Consider the following 22,801-nt stretch of genomic DNA (forward strand, 5'->3'; position numbering starts at 1 on the left):
CTATACTTGTCAGGGATGGTCTAGGTTTACCTGGTCCTGCCTGACTATAGAAGGCTGGAATAGATGACCTCTTGAGGTCCTTTCCGGCCCTACATTTCTACGATTCTTGGGATTGACAGTGACTATCCAGCCTGAAAATAGGTTTGTTTACAAAGGGCTTATGCCTGGAATGCTCTCTGTCTCACTTCACATCCATGTCCAGTTTTAAAATGTCTATTCCAACTCCATGCAGGCATTAGAAGACTTTTTTGTGTGTGTTTGTAAAGTTTCTGACAGTATTTGCTCGTGGGAGGCAGCATTGCCTCGTGTCTAGAGTACTCAGGAGACTGGGTTCATTTAGCTTTGCCACTGGCCAGCTCAGTGACCTTGGGAAAGTCATTTCCCCTACTTGTGCCTTAGTTTTCCCATATGCAAAATGTGGATAGTGATGACCTCTTATGTGTGAAGTGCTTTGAAATCCAGAGCTATATTAAGAACTAGGTATTATTATTATTCCTGGAGAAAATAAAGTTGGCATCCATATCTAGTGAATCCTATCTTATGATATTGCATAGCAAATCTTTTTAAAACAATGGTGAAGCATAAGAAGAATCCTCTCTAAACAGAGAGGGGTAATATTGCTCTTGGTTATACACATGCAGTCCCATTTGCTTCAACAGAGTTGCACATACTTGAATAAGCCCTATTTGGTCATTATATTCTTCAGAGACATCTATGTGTCTTCAGTGACAAGTCTGTAGTAAAACTCCAAGTGCAAGACTCCTGAGAGGTTATGTTCTTTAGTTAATGTTAGAAGTGTACCTTTAAAGAACTGTTAGTTCTTGACACCTATGTGATTATCTTGTGTCATTGCTGTACCAGGTAGCTGAATGGTCAACAGTTAACATGTATAGAGATATGTGACATTTAAGTGTAGCAGGAAGGTCTGGTGACCCACTGACCTAATGGACTAGTCAGCTTGTGGAGTTTCAGGTTCCTCCCGTACAGTCATCCCAGAGGGAACCCAGCTGCAGCCTCAATCACCCCTCTCCCTTCACCCTCACCCCTACTTGGATGGCTCTCCCGAAAGCTTGTTACTACAAAGGAGAGAGGGGTCCTGGGGCCACCCTCTCCAACAAGTCCTGACCCAAGGCCCTAGGTGTCTCTCAGATTGTCCAGCCCAGTTACTGAGCTCCCCCAAATTATGTAACCCCCTGGATACTTCCTGATAGAACAGGGCTCCTCAGTTTGGGGCAGGCTTAGCAGACTCTCTTCAGTCTCTCATTGTCCAGTTGTGTTAGTCAATCTCTCTCAGGGCTTTCAACTCCCAAAGAGGATGGGGACCCCAAGTCCCTGATGCTAGTGAAGTCTTCACAAAGCAGTTGCCACTCCCTGCACAGCTCTTAGCATCAGCCTTGCTTCCTGGTGCCACATGCAGCTCATTGCCCCCTTCCACGGGGTTATGAGTGTAATTTTAAACTGTTCCTCCACTGAGAATATGCCTTGTACCTGTCGAGGGGGTAGGGTCTCCTTAGCTCAGTATGGGTCTACTCCCCACTTTAGTTCAGCGTGGGGCCTGTAGACTCCATCACATAAAGGTTTGTAAAATAAATTCTTACCAATGCTTTTGGAAGAATTTCATATCCAATAGTTTATTTTTGTTTACCACAAAATAAGCCTGATATGAAATGGAATAAATAGGCACCTATAAAATGCAAATAGGATTAAATGCAGGAGTCCTAATATATTACGTTTAATTATAAATGATAAAAAAATAACATAATTGCTGGTGCCTCTTTCATCATGGTAGTTATTCAAGCACATTATGGTTGTTCATATAATCAGTCCTCAGGCCAGAAAACGTTCCACTGTGCCTACATTAGCTTTGCATGTATGCATTTATCTAAAACCCATTCACATAGTAAGCTTATGTGGCTAATATTTATTTATAATAGGAAAAGCAATTTCCAGTGACCATCTAGTTTTGCACATAATTAACTTCTGTAATCATGTGATCTTCCTACTCATGCCCCTCATCCTTCCCATTGTTTGTTAAACTTACTTATGTCTTGAAATATTGAGGTCATTGTGGCAGGAACTGTCTCTTTCTTCGTGTTTGTACAGCCCCTAGCACAAAAAGGCCTCTGGGAATTAGTGCCGTAAAAGCAATAAAGGAATATTACTACTGTTTATTAATCTGAATTATCAGTTCATCCTCCTGATATATTAAAAATATAATGCATACTCCTATTTAGCATGCAATAGACATTATAATTATTAAAATTAAAAGCAGTGGAACTGTACAAATTATAAATCAACACAGTGTTTCGGCAATATTTTTTTCTATTGCTGCTAATTAGGCATAGCAAACTAGAAAATAAATTTTCACTTTGCCTTATTACCACAATTTTTGTACTTTTTTTGTGAAGCATTTTTCTCTCCTGTTTAGTAGAGCAGATGCTAACTTAGAAATCCATGGAAATCCAAATCATCAGTATGCAAAAGAGCCCTTTGCAGTCTTCCAAACCTAGAGAAATGCTGGCACAAGTTAGAGCAGCCTAAAGGCTGCTTTAATACAGTGGTTCTCAACCAGGGATCTGGGCCCCCTAGGGGGCCATGAACAGGTATCAGGGGGTTTGCCAAGCAGGGCCATCATTAAACTTTCTGGGGCCCAGGGCAGAAAGCCAAAGCCCCAGCGCCTGGCACTGAAGCCTGAGGCTCCAAGTCCCACCACCCAGGGCTGAAGCCGAAGCCTGAGCAACTTAGCTTTGCAAGGTTCCCTGTGGTATGGGGCCCCAGGCAATTGCCCTGCTTGCTACCACCTAACACTGGCCCTGGCTTATATATGCAGAAAAACAGTTGTTGTGGCCCAGTTGGGCCGTGGAATTTTTATAGCATTGGGAGTTAAGAGTTCCTGCTTTAACTGATACTAGCTGATAATATCCTCAAGGAGCTGTGATATCTGTGTGTGGAAGCTCCAGCCAGGTCCCCTATGTTAGCAAGCAGGCAGGAAGGCAGGACTGCATAGGAGTTGTCATGGACATTCCTTACACAGAGGAAATCCTCCAGAGAGATGCAGATTTAGGCCTTTTTTGCGCTTGTGAAACAGCGCAAACTGGCTGGAATTAGTCCAGCGACAGAACACTATTTTGAAAATTACCTGTGCAACATTTTTATTACTGATACCTGCAGGGAGGTACCCTATTTGGAGAATAACTTTTGTGTTAGTAGTACAGTTAACTTGAAGAATAGCAGCGGGAGCTTATGCATGCATCATGTTTTGATATCACACATACAGTGGGATGGCTTTTCTAAAAATGTCACGAAGTGATGTATTTTAGAAAAAAACATATTTAGAATTCAGAGTAAGACTTTAACGAAGATTTGGAGGTGGGGGGGAACAACCAAAAATGAAATGATGGAGAAATTTAGATTTTTTTTTTTTTTAAATCTTGTTTGTTAATCCAGTGGTCACTGTTCAAAAGTTAACATGCACCAAGAGTTTGAGGTTCCACAATTCATTTCTGTTGAAAGTGTTGGGAAATACAAGAAATACTGCAGTAACGGCTGGAAAACTTGTACTCACTAATGGCAATCACCATCTTTTGGATCAAGTTAAAAGGGTGTAGGTGTGTAAACATACAGGACTGGGAATGCGTGCTAAGGGTTGTCACCATTTAATGCTTTGGAGGCCATGTGGCTATATGGACTATTTATCACTAGGTTATAACTATTATAAGGAAGGTCAGAATAGGTTGACATTTTCCCTTTAATTACTAGAAACATTTTCTTCATTGAAACTACGAAAGCTTCATTTTCTTTTTCTTTTAATCTATTAGTCACCACAGAAGATGTGCCTTACAGGGAATACTGAACTAAAAGCTATTTATTTAAATGCAAAAGTAAAAAAAGTTTAAGGAATTAAAAGAATTACAATAAAATGTGTGTTGAGGGGGTGGGGGAGGGGAGCGGGCTTCTTTGTTACGTGTGCAAGTCACTCCTGGACTTGTAATTGAAGGAGTTTCTAAATATGTATTAAATATCATGGGAATAAGATCTGAAACCATCTGTCCCACCAGAGTTCACTTGCCCATATCTGCTATCTCTATCATTTGTATCCAAGACATATACAAGATTTCTCAGATACACAGATGCACTTTGATAGCATTCAATTAATTGCTGTCACATATTCCAAACATGGCCTTACATCTCTCTTTGGAAATTGGACTGTTGCTACAAGTCCTATTATGTTTTCTTGTCCATGTAGATTCAGAACAAAGCTGTTGATTTTTTTTTAAATATAAAAATCTATCTCCTACTAATGAGCCGAAACAGTTTGAGGTAGGTCTGGCTGAGGTTTATTAAGCAGTATTAAATTCCTGGTGAAAGTGTGTGTCTTGTTTTCTCAGTGTAAAAGGTTAAAAATGTTCCTTAAAGTTTTGCTTAAAAAACAAAACAAAAACAAAACCAACAACAAAAAACAACCCAAAATGCACTTTAATAAATCATGGCTAGGTATATGGTGTCAAAGAAACTGAAGACCCAGGGGACAGTTACTGGGATACAGAACCTTTCACCTCTCAGCCACTGGCTGGAATGCTGCCCAAGTCAGTGGTGGCTGAAAATTGTTGCCTCCTCACAGCTGCTTGGTGGCAAATGTGAAGTGAATTGTTGGCAGAAGTCTGAGGATCTTAATCTAGGATTGCAAATTCGTGTGGGAGTTTCAAATTGGGGGAGGGACAAGGTCTTGACAACCTTCCCTTTCCAGTCATTTCTTACCCTCTTGTTAAGTAAGAAAGAAAGTAAATAAGTAAATAAATACAATTCTGTCCTTCATGGTTACAGAACTAATTTTTAAAATGTGAACTGATCATAAACCAATGTAGTACTGCCTACCTGAATCTCCAGACAGCCTCAGCAATAGGTCTAAACCTTAGTGATCATAATTTGTGAGGGAGTCGGAAAGAGGTGTCAGGGTTTTTGTGCCCTTCAGCTATTGCTAAATGGAAGTGGAAGGTCTAGCTCAATGGGATGGAGGGCTTGGGGGCTGTCTTGGCATGGAAATTCAGGTCTCAGTGTGGAAAAGTTTGAAACTCTCTGGTTTATGTGAGAAGTGTTGGTGATGCAAGTCCAGTTGACAGGTGTCTACATCTCCAACAGGTACCATATGGGATTGTCCTAGCATAAAACAAACTGCTACACAATTAAGTCCAGTCTGTTTGGGAATGTTCTTCAGATCAACAGGTGCTTGGGTAATGCCGTGTGATAAAGCTTGTAGTGTTGCAGATGTATCTGCTCTGCTGACACCAGCTGTCCTGGTTCAGGGGTGAGCTACACCTATGGTCTCTCCCTGAGGGCACTCTTTCCAAGTGACAAGCCTGTATCTGCACTTCTCCCAGCTGGAAGTCCATGATTCACTCCATTAGTCTGGATCACCAATCTATAGCACCCCGTGTTCCCACTATATGATTACAGGGCAAGCAGTGCTTTATATTCCTTTGCAGCCCCTTAGGAGTGTACCTGTAAGGTGACAGATTTTGTTTCCTTCACCTCACTGTGGTTCTACCACTCTTAGGCCTGGTCTACACTATGCTGTTAAACGGATTTTAACAGCGTTAAATCAATTTAACGCTGGACCCGTCCACACTACACTGCTCTTTATATCGATTTATAGGGCTCTTTAAATCAATTTCTGTACTACTACAAAACGAGAGGAGTAATGCTAAAATCGATATTACTATATCGGAATAGTGTTAGTGTGGACGGAAATCGACATTATTGGCCTCATTATTTTACAGTAGCTACCCACAGTGCACAGCCAGTTAGGAATATTATTTTTCTTTTTCCTGCTAGGGGTTTTTAGCAGAGAGAAAAGGGTTTGGTTTTAAAAGGAGCCAAAAGAGAATTTTTTTTCCCCTGTTTCTCTCCTGCTCAAGTTTTGGCTTGCATTTTTAAGCAAGGAGACATAGGTGACATTAAGGGTCTATTGTTAAGCAATATAATTCCAATTGGAATTAAGTACCCACAATACACACATGCAAAAAAACTGGTTTTCTAGTAAAACAGTAGCCAGAAAAGAAAAAAGAGACACGGTGCTAGGCACTGTTATCCATGGAGACACAGAGAGCCAGCAGTTCAGACAATAACCACCAGAGGGCACCCCAACACAAGAAAACAGGAACAATGATACCAAAGATGCCCTGAAAAAGGGAACGAGCACGGCAACAAGCCATAAACAACGAAAATGAACATAGGAGACGGATGGAACTAATTACGGCCCGAAACAAAAGCCCATAGGCATCTCTCATAAAAGAGATCAAGAAGCTCAAAAATGCAGTCACGAGAAAACTACAAGAACAGGTGGCCTACCAAGAAAACAAACAAGATGAGGATGCAGCCTACCAAAAGAAAACAAACAAGGAAGAAGATGCAGCCCACAGAGACAGATAGAACTCACAGAGGGAGGCCCCATCGGCAGGCGACTGGAGAGTTAAACAGGCAAAGCAACAGAACCCAACCACTTCCTAACAACCCTTTGCCAATTCTTTTCTCACAGCACAAGAAATTTCCCAACTACAAGGCAGGTGATGACACTGAGACCTTCTTAGAAAATTTTTGAAAGAGCCTGCATTGGGTACAGCATCTCTGAAGACAATACATGGTAGAGCTTATAGCGTCAACGCACCTCAGTGGACCCTTAGCAGATTGGTGGGCGGCTGAAATGCCAAGGACCAAATGAACGATTATAAACTGTTTCAAACCAAGGCCAGATACAGAATGGGATAACCCCGGATCCATGCCCGTCGGCGGTTCAGAACCCAAAAGTGGAAACCAAATGGGTCATTTCCCAAACACGCCTACTACGTTGGTAAGGCATTATGACGCCTGGATATCAGGAACAAGGTTCAATCCATTGACGAACTGCACTCCTCATGAAAAAGGAGCAGTTCTTGATGGTAATTCCCCTGAGACATAACACGGTACATCCTAGATGGAAAACCCAAAAATCTCACCGAGGCGGGGAGATTGGAGCCCAAAATGGATGGAAGTGGCAGAAAGCAAGAAAGCTACTGTAAAGGGGAAATGAAAACCCCAGGGCCACACCGACAATAAACCCTACAACCGAGGGCAACCCAAAACCCCACCTACAACCCAAGGGAAGCCACCGACACTCTATACTTCCCACCTCACCAGTCTCCAGTAACTTACGTCAACCCAGTGACCCCTTTAGCTGGAAGATGGCTATAAGTGTAATGAACTGGGACATATAAGGCCAACTGCCCAAAGAACCCCACCCAGGTGCAACTCATTACACCACCATCACAAAAATAATCCCCAGGCCAGATACCTCTCAAATCCCTGGAGCGAAGGGAACATTTGAGAGTGGGCAGAAAGAAGGTTACTGGCGTGGAGAGAACACGGGGGCACAAGTGTCAGCTATCCACCAATCCTTCGTCGATCCCAAACTCATCAAACCCAAGGCCAAAGTGACCAATTTACCTTCATCACAAGCGTGTAGACTTACCTACAGCTGACTGCCTGTCCAGTACAAAGGCTGGTCAGGAATGTGGACTTTTGCAGTCTATGACAATTATTCCATCCCCATGCTACTGGGGAAGACTTGGCCAACCAGGTGAAGCGGGCCAAGAGAGTGGGAATGGTTTAACACCAGTCAAACCAGGCAAAGCTTCCAGACCCATTCCTGTTCCGGAGCCATCCACAGGGAACCCGTCTGTGTTACCAGAGGACCCAGACAGAGGTAGTGGACCTGGATCCCATGCCAATGGCTTGAACGAGCCACAGCACCTCCAGTCCCAGGACCGGAACTGGAACAGCAACCAGCACCAGCACCAGCAGTTGCAACAACATCTCAACCCAACGCCAGAGGGGGCCAGCGAGCCTAAACTGGAAGAACAACAGGCAACCATACTGAAGAGGCTCAGCCAGAGCCTTGAAATACCCCCAGGTGCACCAGCGGAGAGCGGTTTCCACCGCAACGGAAAACCACCCCATCACCTACATCACTTCCAGAGGGACCAGCCCAAGTCCACAGTCTGAGTGAAGAACTGGTATCCGCCGCGCTCAAGGGAACAGTTTCCAGACTGAGCAGAAAGCAGATGAACAGCCTTCAGAAAGCTTGGGTGGCGAGACGGAGCAACCCACCGCCTCTCAGCTCTTCTAACCGAACCCGGTTTGTTATAGACCAAGGATTTTATACAAGAAATTCTTTCTGGTGGACACCAGGAAGAATGGCAGCCGCACAAACAGTTGGTGGTTCCAACTAAGTACCGGGGAGAAGCTCTTAAGTTAGCCCATGATCATCCCCAGTGGCCATGCTGGGGTGAACAGAACCAAAGAAAGATTGGGGAAGTCCTTCCACTGGGAGGGGAGGGTGGGCAAGGAAGTTGCCCAGTATGTCCGGTCTTGTGAAGTGTGCCAAAGAGTGGAAAGCCCCAAGATCTGATCAAGGCCCCTCTCCAGCCACTCCCCATAATTGAGGTCCCATTTCAAGCGAGTAGCTGTGGATATTCTGGGTCCTTCCCAAGAAAGACGCCCAGAGGAAAGCAGTACATACTGACTTTCGTGGACTTTGCTACCCGCGATGGCCGGAAGCAGTAGCTCAGGCAACACCGAGGCTAAAGCTGGTGCCAGGCCCTAACAGACAATTTTTGCCAGTAGGTTGGCCCTCCGATATCCTTACAGATTCAGGATCTAATTTCCTGCAGGCACCATGAAAGACACTGTGGAAACTCATGGGGCTGAATCACTTGGTTGCAACCCTTACCAACATCAAACCAATGGCCTGGTCGAAAGGTTTAATGGAACTTTGGGGCCATGATACCGTAAATTTGTGAATGAATACTCCAATGACTGGGACCTAGTGTTGCAGCAGTTGCTCTTTGCTTACAGGGCTGTACCACATCCCAGTTTGGGGTTTCACCATTGAACTTGTGTATGGCCACGAGGTTAAGTGGCCATTACAGTTGGTAAAGCAACAATGGGAGGGGTTTACAAAACTCCTCCAGGAACTAACATTCTGGGACTTTGTAAGCAAACCTACAAAACACCCTCCGACCTACCCAACACACATCTTTAGGCCCTTGCTAGAGAAAACTCTAAAAGGATACTCAGAAGAGGCAAAAGCCTGGTATAGATAAACATACCGAGGAGACCGTTCCTTCAAGAGAGGAGACCAGCTTGATGGTCTTGAAGGCGGCAAACAGACCCATAAGAATGGAAGCAATCATGGGAAGGGCCATTCCACTGGTCCAAAGAGCGCCTGGGACTGCTTAACGCTACTCTATAGCAATTTCCAATTCCTCACTAAAAAGCCAAAGTGTACATAGTTCATTCTCTAAGCCCTTTTATTCTAGAGGCTTACGGGTTGTCAGTTTTACAGTCCAGGGAGGAGATGACGCTGGAGTGGCCTTATGGACATCTTACTACGGACGGGAAAAAAAGACGGTAGCGCGTGGACGAGGTGAACCTCTCAAACCACCCTGGAACGTCTGCAGCGGAACAAATCAAGGAGCTGTGCACTAGCTTCGCCCCATTGTTCTACAGCACCTCCAGGAACGGACGATGAACAGGATACCAACTTACCATTGACAACAGGTAAATGCTCACCCCATTTAGAACATCCATCCTAAAAAAAAAAAAAATGAAAAAAAAAAAAAAAAAACCCGGGGTGTTCTCCATGCTATAGAACGGGAGATCCAGAACATGTCTACAGATGGGTATAATCCGCTCATCTACAGTGCTGAGCATCTCCAGTGGTCTAGTACCAAACCAGATAGGGAAATACCGCTTTTGCGTGGACTGCCAGTTAAGCTAAATGCGGTAACTCGTCCAGACAACATCCAATTGCAACGCACCGTGCAGCTATTGGAGAAGTTGGGACGTGCCCAGTTCATCTCTACAAACAGACTTAACCAAGGGTACTGGGCAAGTACCGTCTAGATGAACCATGCCAAGAAGGTCCAGCATTCGTCACCCAAAACGACTGTAAATATTTAAAAAGGTGACGGGGGAGTGAGTGTTCAGCAGCGTCTCGGGGAAGAGACAGGGACAGAGAGAGGTAGAGAACCCCTGGCAGGAGCAGTTGGTCTGAGACAGAGGACCTGTAGGTTCGTGTCTGAGGTAGGTAAGCACCCTAAACTTCGAGAAGTGGATAAGGTTTAGGCAAGACCCAGGCATGCAAACTTATTTGTGGTTATAGTTCAGTGGTTTGAGCATTGGCCTACCAAACCCAGGGCTGAGAGTTCAAACCTTGAGGGGCCATTTAGGGAACTGGGGTAAAAATCTGTCTGGGATTGGTCTGCTTTGAGCAGGGGTTGGACTAAATGATCTCCTGAGTCCCTTCCAATCCTGATATCCTATGATTCTATCTGCTTGCTATGTACCTTGGGATGGATAGTCACAACTTCCACTTTGAGTTACTTTAATCAGTCTGCTGGGTCCCAGGTTCCTAGAGGGAAGGTGTTGCAGGTGCCAACACAGCTGGAAAGACAGGGAGGCTGCTGCTGATCATTGCAGGATCCAGTCTAAGCTACATCTTACAACATACAGGATAATATTGAATTAGCTTATGAACCGATTTATAAAACAGATATCATAAGTCGATTGTGCGCGTCCACACTAGGCACATTTATCGGTGGTGTGCGTCCATGGTCGAGGCTAGCATTGATTTCTTGGAGCGGTGCACGGATTCAACCAACACGGAGGATGGAGGGTACTAAAAGAAGAGAGATTCGCTCTTCAATCTTCCTTAGTTGCTTGAAGCTATGAATATATTTGGTTACCAATCAGTCAGTTATAACTATGGGAACAATATTATTAGAGTCGCTTCAATATGTATCTCTATAGTTCACATGATGTTTAATTATTATTATCATCCAACACGCACCCCAGGAGTGGGAGCACTATTTTTCTCGCTCAGAGAACGAGGTGACTGAGAGACCAAGAGTATCTCAGGGGTATCAGAGACACAGAACTATGCTTTCTCCTGTACACCTTGGTGCGGCATACCTGGCGAGTTGGTAACGGAACCACCGACAGACAATCATGAGACCTTTGCCTGCATCTGGGAGGCGCTGTCTTACTGTGGCTTCACCCCCTCAAGCAAGTGAAAAGATCGCCTCATCCTTATCACTCACACTCACTTGGAACAGTACGGACAAGGGAGGAGAGACACGAGAACTTCTTGCAGTGTAAACAGCCACCTCAATGAAAGCAGGCTAGTGAAACCGCAAGCCCACACCACATGGTGAAAGATGATCAAGATAGCACGTCTAGGGCGAAAGATCACCCCACGAGTTAGGCGCAGTCCCAGAGAATAGTAAAGCTAACGCCCACGAGAGTAATGTGATTACGTTAATGGGCAGTCAAGAGCCCGGAATGGTGAGCAGCACTCCACCAAGAAGGCAAGGCAAAAACTCTGAAGCTTAAGAATCCTCTCATTGAGAGTCAGGACGGGGCTACCAGCCTAGAACATATACTGTAGAGACAATCATATCCTTCGCAAGATTCGCCGCGCCGTGCTCAAAGAAAGAGGCCCTCAACACTTCGCGAGCACTTATCTAATGGGAAGACCACGCGCGCCCCACTACCTCAACCAAAGCGCGTCACCCTGCTAATAGGCGCGCAAGACAAACAAAAGTACAAATGCTGTCTAAGCGCCTGCGTTTTCCTTAGCGTTAGTATGGAAACCCGTCCTACAACCTTGCGACGGTCACACAACACAGCACTTTTTGAGTATATGAGTAGAGTAATGCACTTCACCTTCACTAATCTACCAATAGGAACACCTCACGCCATATCAGTACCCGCTAGTGGTAGAGACAAGGGAGTCCTTAATCAGTTCATCAAGATCGCATCTGATGAAGCGTAGTCGCGAATTTATAAGGCTCACACAACTCTGGGACAACAATCAAACAAAATATTGAAAATGTCCCCCTCGCTTCCAAATATTTGCTCCTATTGGAACCACTCATACGCCAAGCCGTGGACGACTCTCCCGCTGATCGAGTTTTCCTCCGGTGCAAATTATCCTATCACGCATGGTTAAATCTTTCCCTTAAGATAATGTAGAAAAGTCTTGTAGTTTAAGCGCATGCGCGAGCAGTAAAGACGCGTATTGAGAAAGGTCGCACGTGTATGTATTACTATACGGCATTAGTGTAGAGTTCGCTAGCGTAGAAATCTACGCGCGTTCCCTAGTTGAAATATTTGACACCAACTGAGGTCTGTGGATTTCTTTCGGGGGTCAGCGGCATAGCTCAACAGTAATAGGAAAGGTAAGAGAGCGGTGGAGATTTTACTTTTTACACTCGTACAAGGAACAGAATGAGAAAATCTACTAAAAGCACAGCTCATGAGCCAGAGAGGACCTAATGCAAGGGAAATCATGTGTATTTGCCAAAGTGAGAGTGCGGGGGACACCTCTAGATATTATTGGCATATGCTGAGAGTCTGTTCATGCTTGTCTCCTCCACACAGCTCAGGGATGAGAAGACTGGAATCTTTGCCTGCTACTCCTATCCATCTCTATCTAATTTCCCTCTCTCCAGCCCTACCAAAAGGTAGTCCATAGCAAAAGTAACAGAAGACAGAGTCAGTATGGCAGACTAGAGAGGGTGGCACCCGTCCAATATGAGCTCTTGTGTTGATATTATAACATGTGGTCAAGATTATGATCCGTGCTGGACTGTGCTTCTATAAAGAATATGTTCTCTAGGGGATACTATTATCATATCAGTAGATCAGAGCCATCACTTAGTGATCATGGACTTTGAAGTCTTTTGGTCTGTCTCTCAGCTTTGAGAAGCTTCTTCTCTTCTTCTAATCTTCTTGGTTCCAACTTGTTAACAGTACGGAGAAAACAATTAGGTTTTTATGTGGTTTTGGGTGTATTTATGTGTTGTAACTTGCGGGAATGTTTCAAATTGGATTCTTTTTGAATCAGACTGTTATTCATATTTTCTTATAAGCATAGCCCTGTATTGTCATCTTGTATAGAGCATAATTTGATGTTTTTTTTCTTTTTTAAACCTGTTTGAGTTTCTCTGGATCTCTCTTAAAAATCCAGTTTCCTGATTGGTCCTCTGGTCAGGTGTTTGGTTCCCTTTGTTAACCCTTTACAGGTAAAAGAAACATTAACCCTTAGCTATCTATTTATGACAGTCCCTGTCTCTTCCCCGAGACGCTGTTGAACACTCACTCCCCCATCACCTTTTTTAACTATTTACAGTCGTTTTGATCTCTAGGCTTTGGCTTTGGCAAAACAGCTAGGTAATGTTTATCTGTCATATCTGAAAAGTATTTTCCTGTTTAATGGTTCAGCCCTGTCCCACTGAAACTGTTTACCTAGAGTTGTCTTACCTCTGACCATTTTGTTGTTTCCTGCTTGCTCTTCCTAGCAGCTCCTTTTAATTTAACTTCATGTAGGCAGACAGGATAATATCAAGCAGGTAAACTGAAGAACCTATAATATTTGTAAAAAATAACGCAGCTATCTCCCATGTTCCACAGGATTCAAGTGTGATGATTATGGTGTGGTTTATTGACATTAAATTTCTTATAAGATGTGCAAAAGAAAACATTATTTTTCCCTTAAAAAAAAAAAAAAAAGGAAGTTAGTTCTCCTTGGATGTCTTTTGTCAAGCATCATATTTTTCTTTCATTATTATCACTACTAATACTGATGGTGAAATGGAATGCTCACCTTTTTTTGTTAATGCATTCAATAACTCTCCTTCGGTTTCTGCTGACAACGCAGTGTCATATTTGCTACAGAGAAATTACAAGCAGGGTTGTACATGCACACATCTATATGGACTTTAGCAGCTTGTCATTCCAAATAGGCCATTTATGCACCACAGTTAATAGTGGATTGTTGTTTGCATTATAAATCTTGGTTTTCAGGTCATTATACTATAGAATCCGGCTGTTAAAATGTGTTTGGGGTAAAACAAAGGGGACAAGGTACTGGTCTCAAAGTGTCTCTCACTGTCTGCTAAACTTGGAGAAATTACGTGTCTTAGTTTTAAGGCAAATTATAGAAAAGATGGAGAGCTTTTGGGTTCCAGTATGCTATTCATCTCCAAAACTGCTTTTCTTTTTTGATAAAACATTGCAGGCCATTAGTCTTGAATGGCAACTATACCCTTTGGGAATTTTTTGAGAAATCTACACTCACATACAGTATATGAATGAATGAGTTACTTTGCGTATACCCTAATATTTGTTTCCATCAAAAATCCCATAACGTTTTTTTTGCTCATGAAATTTGCTGTGCGCAGAACAGCACACAGTGGATGGCAGTGCTATTTCTCAGCCACAGCAATCACTCAGGTTCCTGATCTGTCTCCTAGAAAATCCCTTTCATATGGTACAGTTAGGAGGCTGGCTGCAACAGCTCTGTTAGGAAGTGTATGATTTTGGAGGGGAACGAAGCAATAAGTCTAAATAATACATGGCATATCTTTAACATTGTAGCAAGATTTCTGGCAGGTCAAATAGATTAGTTGTTAAGATTAATTAAAATATATACTTTTATTGGCAATACAACACCTGACCAACTATCAGAAGCTCCTTAGCTGGCTACAGTCAATGGATTCTCTCCTTCCATTTTATCTTGCAGCTGTTTGCCGTATAAGTTAGGGACTGTAAAGTACAGTTCTGAAAGCCAGGAAATAGAAAGTTAAAAGCTTCAATTCATCCCTAAATGCCTGGGTGCAGAAGAGTACTCTCTGCCATAGGAGTTCTGCCTCCAAGGTGAAGATTTTAAAACTTAAGTGTCTAAATTTAGCTTCTAAATCCACATTTACTCAGAGTGTGGGGCATCCAGCAACTTGCATTTACTTCACTAGAAGGTATTGGCTGCTCAGCACATTAAGGGCCTAAATATGGACATAGAAGTTAGTTTTAAAAGTCTTGCCCCAAATTCTGAAGCCCTTCACAAGCAGTTAAGGAAATTAGCTTAAAACCAGTTTTTAAGAGAGAGTTGTCTATAGGGATGTGTACCCCTAGTACTTTGAGACCTGTCTTGGTTAAAACTACCACAATGGTATTTTATTGATGATGATAAATAATTTGTCTTTACTTCATCCTATTTTCATTCTGTGGCTCTCAAAAGCTTTACAAAGGTAAGTAGGAATTATCCCTGTTTTACAGCTGAGACCACAAAGGCATAGAGTGAGGAAGTGATTTTCCAACCATTACACATCAGACTTGTCTAGACGGGGAACATGAGTGGTGGTTTTAAATAGATCAGCTCACCTGCTATTTATGGCATTTTAAAACATCTTGTGTACATGTCAAGGTTCCTTCTCCACTCTGAACTTTAGGGTACAGATGTGGGGACCTGCATGGACACTTCTAAGCTTAATTACCAGCTTATTCTGGTATCACTTCCACCACCCTCAAGCACTACTTTTCTTCCCTGGGTAGTCTTGAGAGACTTCACCAATTTCCTGGTGAACACAGATCCAAACCCCTTGGATCTTAAAACAAGGAGAAATTAACCATTCCCCCTCCTTTCTCCCACCAACTCCTGGTGGATCCAGATCCAACCCCCTTGGATCTAAAAACAATGAAAAATCAATCAGGTATTAAGAAAAAGGCTTTTAATTAAAGAAAAGAAAGGTAAAAGAAAACCCTCTGGGCGAGATTAGCATACCAGCTACTCTCACAGACAACAGATTCAAAACACAGAGGATTTTCCCCTGGGCAAAAATCTTAACACACACAAGAATACCCAAATTTGATAATTCCCTTAATGGTACCAAGACAAGTTACAAAGAAAATAAACATAAACCTATGTATCCCTTTCTAAAACTTACTACTCTGATAAGAGGCTGTTCCTTGATCTGTTTCACTCTGGCTGAAACTGAAACTCTAAACAAAGGAAAACTTCCCTCCTTCCTTCTGAAACATCTTGTTCCACCATTGGTTCCTCTGGTCAGGTGTCAGCTAGGCTACGTGAACTTCCTAACCCTTTACAGGTAAAAGAGACATTAACCCTTAACTATCTGTTTATGACAGAACACAAATACAATGATGTTTACAAAGGTACTGTCTGATTGTGGTGAAAACTAGTTTGTAACTAAAGTAGCTTACAGACAGCATTAGCTACTAACAAGCTATGTAGTTTACAAATGGTGTTAATGATTTAACTAGATTTGACCACAATCAGGGAGTACATTTATAAACACCGATCTTTCTGACTACACTATGTGTTTACAAGTGTGTTAAGCAGCATATGTTAGCTAACATATTTTAAAACACCACTAATTCTCCCAGACTATACAAGCCCCACTTTAGTGGCAACAGATTGCAGATCTCCTGACACCTGGTTGAGTGCACTATCAACTGCAGCTGTAAGGGACCTCATTATCTCTGGAATGGCATCAACTCTGCCTGCCAGAGGAGTGAAGCAGGGGACAGCTAGGAATTTAACTGTGTGCATACGTTGGTCAGGGTCTTTCCATTCAGTTCCCCAGAACATTTAGGCACTACCTGCTATTGCATTAGTGAGCCTATGAACTGTAGCAGTCTGTCTCCACTAAAGGTTATAAATATGCTAATAAATTGACCCTTATGCCTAACGTGAAATTCCACCCTCTGCAGTGGGCCAGCACAAGGCCTGTGAAAAACATAAGGGGAGACTTAAGTGGTACACATGCCTTATCCTGGCTTTCTGCACAGGTATGAGTTTCACCCAATATGTTTACTAACCCAGGTATTGCAGCGGGACAAGATCTATCTGTGTATGTTAATGAGAGGCCTGTTGAATATTGACAACATCCTACCAGCAACCTTAAGAAATATCATCCTAGGAAGCTTAAAAATGACATGCCATGGGACATATACCATACACTTGCCTGCAGCCATGGACCAAAGAACGCTGTTTGCTTCTGCACATAGATTTCCATATGGTGGTAATGCACTGCTCTGCTGCAACTCTGCAAAGGGAGGTTATACTGCTGCAGATATCAAATCAAAATTAAACATGAGCAGAAGAGATTAGATGACTTTCAGCAAAGTAGCAGCAGTATGAATAAAGGGAACTGTACAAAGAAAACTGGTCTCAAAATGAACATTGTAATAATGTCCTTTTATCAGAAATTATAAATTAACTCTGGAAATCTTCGTTTTATTTAGTTTTATTTATGTGTGTATTTATTTTTTTCTGTAGGCTGTGGAAACCAACCTTGCTTCCAAGGATAGTCACTGGGTCTTTGTAAATGAGGTAAGATAGCCAAGAGATGAGCTAGTTTTGTCCTAGTGTTAACTGTTTCATCTACTTTTGTTCCTCTTATTCCATGCATTTATACAAATCAGACAGTGGCTTTCCATTCTGCTTTTGGATGATACAAGAATTCAGTTTGTGTGGCTTCATTGTTAGTCTCTCATTTGAATTGGCACAGGCTGAATACCGAAATAAAGTCCCCAGTGTATATGATAACAACTGAAAGGCTGTTCATTTTTTCCCCCCATAGTGATCTATTCCATTAGCTTTTTAGTGCAAAGAGAGCTGCTCAAAAGACACCTCACCTCATTTTGCAGTCAGAAACCACTGACAATAGTAAAGAACAGTGAGGCTAGATTTAAAATCTGTCAATTGTTGGCCTATTACAACATGAACTTACATGATACGTGGTGTAACTCTACTGCAGAATTATCTTATTCTTTTGGCCAGAATAATATCAATTCAAGATGTCAATTTACTTATCATTCCCTTGGGAGGGGGAAGGGTGGGGAGGACATGTATCTTGTCCTGTCACAACTATTATTTATTTTGTGTTAACACCAAGAGGCCCTAATCAGGATTGATACAGACAAATGTTAAAGTACAGTCTCTACTCTGGAAAGCTTTATGCACTAGAATCCCAGATATGCCGGCATAATCATTATACATCTCTAATGGCTTAAGAGAAGCCATATTAGTTTAGACATTTGTGTTATTTAATAATGATATTGTAAAGGCCAATAAAATATTTAAATTAAAAACCGACTAAATCCATTGTCTTAGATTCATATTATATATATATATATATATATATATATATATATATACACACACACAACAGCAAGTTTAACTGCTGATTCCTTTGTTCGCTTTTCAGTATCTTCTTTGCATCTAACAAATAGTTTTTGTTAAAGTAGCCTTATCTATTAACAGTAACTATAAATTGCATTGTTTCACTATAACTAAATGGGGGGCGGGCGGAATCTCTATATACAAAGGTTTATGAATTTCTTCCCAATTCCTGTTATGTTTATGTGTCTTCTGCTTTGTCACCTACTGTAATGGCCCAGTAAAAAATATCAGCAAAGCTCACAGTGTGTCAGTATTTATATTCACATAAAGATAACACACTGAATGTTTCCCACAGCATTTATTATTGGATTTTGTTTGGGATTTTTGTTGTTGTTCAGATGTTAACATTCACTTCATAAAGCCCAAGTCTAAATACCTTTAAACAAATAAACAAAAAATCGCCACCACAACAAACCTTCAAAAGATGTCAGGTTTGTTCTTATTTTGAGAACACAAAATTTGCATCTCTTTTGCTGCTAGAGGGTGGATGGGGAAGCCACACTGGCAAAATGCAAATCTAAAACATCAATCAACAGTTCATGAGACAAGAACAAATTAGAATTCCCATATAATGTAATAAAATCTGGGGGACTTGTTATTGCAGATAGAAATAATAACATAAATATTACTCAGTAATAAATATCGGTTCAAGGACTTATAGATTCTATTAAATCCAATTGAGTTAAAAAAGAAAACTATAAAATATCTCAAATCCATGAAACTCTGGAGCTGGAATATGCAAGCTAAAAATGTGAGAAATGTCGTAATTCTTTCATTTTAATGGGAATGGGTAGGTGTTTGCTTACTCAGGGGTACTGTGGGTTGGTTACCATTTTGACCTCTAATATGGATTGGCAGGAGTTATTAAGGTACATTCTTCAGCCCTAAGGAGTCTACATATATAGAAGGGCAGACTCCTTAGGGCTTGATTCTGATTTGAGATACACAGGCATGCATTTGTGCATATCTAAACTTTGTGCTTATACATATATGCACAATGAGAAAGCATCCTGTCCTCATCCAGATACCACTGTCTACCTAACAATGTCCAGTTGACATCAGTGGGGATGTTGGGGCAATGCCATTCCCTGGATTTGCACTGACGTGTGCCTATGATTCTCAGATTGGAATCCAGCATTCAATCCACCTGTGGTATCCAGTTTTTTAAAAGCAATTGGAACTGTTATTTTCAATGTTTCCTTCTGTGGGCAATATGCCAAATCAGGCCTATATCATAGAAAGGCACATATTGGGGCTAGTGCACAGTCACTTCCTCCCAGAGAAAGATTCAGGGGAACACAGTCTGCAGAGGATTAAGCATGCCACGCTCCCCTACTGAGGGGTTCAGCATACTCTTCTGTTAATGGCCAGCCAACTCCAATGCAGAAAGGGGCAAAGCCATGACAGTCCTGAGGGGCACTAGTAAGAAGCAGCCTCTAAACTCAGGTGAACACAAAGCCTACACTGTGTCTTGTCCCCTGCACAGGGAATGCTGAGCACTCTGGTCTGGATGAAACTAAACACATAAGCATGCACTTAACTTTAAGTGCACCGGTGGGACTGTTCACCTGTTGAAAGTTAATCATGTGTTTAAATGCATTGGTGGAATGGGGCTGGAGTGCTCAGCATCGTGTAGAATCAAACCTTATGTGCACATTACAATCACATGACCACTCTCTTGCACGCTCCCATGAGGCACATTGTAAGTCTTGATCACACTTTATTTTGATATAGAAGACCTGAACAACCATCTAAGCTAACTGATTTTCACCATAGGGATTAGTTAGACTTCAAGCAAACAAACTATCATAGTAATATTTCTTTCATCTTTTATATTCTTGGGTCAGATTGTAACCCCCCAGCTTGCAACAGTGAGCAGCTAGTGACCTAATTATTCCTATTGTAGGCAATGGGATGATTTATGAGAGTACCTGGTCATCAATGGGGGGGAGAGGTTTTACAATTTGATCCTTAATTTACTGTATAAGCAATGGAATCCTGGAACCCATCCCCCTCCCTGCTATTCCTCATTTCCCAAATTCAAATTAAGTTCAAATCCAGACCTGAACTTCATGACTCAGGCCCATCTCTGTACTCTGCTTAGTCTGTATGAGTACACAGCATTGATTTATTCATATGATGTGTCTATTGCAGTTTTGCTGTAATTAGACTATTTAATTATCAGTATTTGATCCCTGAATGGATGTTTTGATTCTTTTTCATGCCCCCATTTCTGACACCATGGGGTTGAGGTTAAATTTTGGACTCTGAATTTCTGTTTTCCCACTTATTTTAATCTTTTAAAATAAGTAAATACCACCAAGTCTGAGAGGAGCAGGGGACCTGCCTTGAATTACATTGCCCCAATTCAGATCAGTGTCCTATATGGGGTGCTCTTTAATGACCTGAGTGTTTTTCTAGTCATCTCACTGTTCAATTTAGGAGTGGCATTGGTGGGTTTTAAAGGTTCCAGTCAGCTTCAATCAAGGGCCCAAACCAATTCCTACCGAAGTCAAGAGGAATATTTTAATTGGCTTCAATAGGACTTGGATCAGGCCAGTGCAGGAAGGAATGCTACAGTGCAAAGCCTTTCAGGATGGGGAAATACACTGAGTACACAGGGAAAACAGATAATTACTTCCAATATTTTACCTTTTGAATCACCATTTGATGATAGTGTTCCCATCCTCACAAAATACACTTGATATTTCGTATCTAGCTGGTTCCATTGCAGGTATTTTATCATTAAAAATTACGGGCATGTCAAAAGCTGTACATTTTCTTTTTTTGTGTGCATGTTTTTTGTTTTTTTTTTAGGGAAAAAATTGTACCTTTCAACGATCCCGCATTTTACTCCATAGTTACCTTATTTCCACTTTAGTATTGTAGATTAGTCAAAAATAGAGAACTGAACCAGGAAACCAAGGTTGTGGCCCAAGTTGTTATGTATTAAGAAGTTCATCCAAATGGTTTAAAACTTCCTGTTTTACCCGCACAAACACTTAAACACTTTTCCTTTTACATTCTTGGCTTGTGGATGGGCCTTTTGATGCTTTGGAGAGGGATGAGTCTAAATACTGGATTAAGTGGTTCAAATACCTTTTGAAAAAGTCAGACTGGAAGTTATGGTTGTGTAAGCCTTAGCAAAAGCCAATGAGGATGATAACTTTAGTATCTTTAGAACTGCTCAATGTGTTCCCAGGGTCCTGGTTCCAAGAAGTGCTGAGAGCTTGTGACCCCCAGTGATGGCAGTCAGAGTCACTGAGGGTTATCACTTTTCAGCAACAGACCTCGAAAAATGCCATTCGTGCCCTGCAGTTTTTGTTGGAGCCATTCGCACTGTGGTGGACTGGAAGAAGGGTACTCACTCTTCCGGTGTTTCTTGGTGCCATGCCCCGACAGTGTTGTTGATGCCCTTCTTTTTTTTCAATCTTAATATTCGCTTTCTTTTCTATCTCTTCTCTTTCTCCCCCCACTCACCTCTTTCCATTCCCCCCCCCTTGAATTGTGCAGTGGATGGGGTTATTTAACTCAATTTATCTGGATAATACAAATACTAATAATTCCAGCAGTTTCAGTTTAAAGACAGGATAAAAATAAAGGTGTAGTGTGAGTGCCACTCACTATCATTCATTGGCACATTCTGCGCTGCCATTTTTGCATATATCTTTTTCTCAGCTAATGCAAAATATGTATGACAGTGAAAGTTTAAACAAGAAAGCACTATCCATACTTCAGATCAAATCGTTTATTTAATATATTTGCTGACAAACTTGTAGTTCCTGGGAACTGTGTGTCTCATATTTCATTTCAAATCAACTTGAGCCTTAACTATTGTATCTGAACCACATTTATCCTTGATGTGACTGCAGTGACTTTAGTTACAACAGGGATGAATTCAGCTCTATGTTTCTAGACATCAGTCAATTGGAATGGAAAAGTATATTGTAATTTTATATTGTTTTGATAGAAAGATGCACAGCAAGTGAATTGCTGACACTTTCAGTAGTTTAAAAATAGATTTAATTATAAGGTGTGACAAATAAATCTGAAAACTAAAGGTTAGAGCTTCTACTAGAATGCAGTTTCCATTTGTTGCCCTTCCACTAAACTGATTGTGGTTGATTCAGATTAACCTGCATCTGTTCAGATACAAAAAGGTCCTTATTATTAATTTACAATAACAGATTATTATCCTTCTTTTTCAATCTTATAATTATCAGAGGGGTAGCCATGTTAGTCTGGATCTGTAAAAGCAGCAGAGAATCCTGTGGCACCTTATAGACTAACAGACGTTTTGGAGCGTGAGCTTTCGTGGGGTTAGTCATATTCAGGGAGGATGAGGCCCTGTTCTAGCAGTTAGAGGTGTGAAAACCAAGGGAGGCAGAAGTTCTGTAATGGCAAGCCATTCACAGTCTTTGTTTAGTCCAGAGCTGATGGTGTCAATTTGCAGATGAACTGAAGCTCGCAGTTTCTCTTTGAAGTCTGTCCTGATTTTTTTGTGCAGGATGGCCACCGGTTAGTCATATTCAGGGAGGATCGAGGCCCTGTTCTAGCAGTTAGAGGTGTGAAAACCAAGGAGGCAGAAGTTCTGTAATTGGCAAGCCATTCACAGTCTTTGTTTAGTCCAGAGCTGATGGTGTCAATTTGCAGATGAACTGAAGCTCAGCGTTTCTCTTTGAAGTCTGGTCCTGATGTTTTTTGTGCAGGATGGCCACC

General features: G+C 41.8%; 1 protein-coding gene across 6 annotated transcripts in view; it reads left to right on the forward strand.

Moving 5' to 3' along the window:
* The window catches only part of GRID1 (glutamate ionotropic receptor delta type subunit 1), an 890,324-nt gene that overhangs the window by 662,052 nt on the left and 205,471 nt on the right, over nt 1-22,801 (forward strand). For all 6 annotated transcript variants that reach the window (XM_075072547.1, XM_075072543.1, XM_075072545.1 and 3 more), the window contains exon 5: nt 17,177-17,230. In XM_075072547.1, coding sequence (XP_074928648.1) covers nt 17,177-17,230 — 54 coding nt within the window. The remainder of the gene's footprint in view (nt 1-17,176; nt 17,231-22,801) is intronic.

The sequence above is a fragment of the Chelonoidis abingdonii genome, chromosome 15 (genome assembly GCF_003597395.2).
Source record: "Chelonoidis abingdonii isolate Lonesome George chromosome 15, CheloAbing_2.0, whole genome shotgun sequence".
Taxonomy (NCBI): domain Eukaryota; kingdom Metazoa; phylum Chordata; order Testudines; family Testudinidae; genus Chelonoidis; species Chelonoidis abingdonii.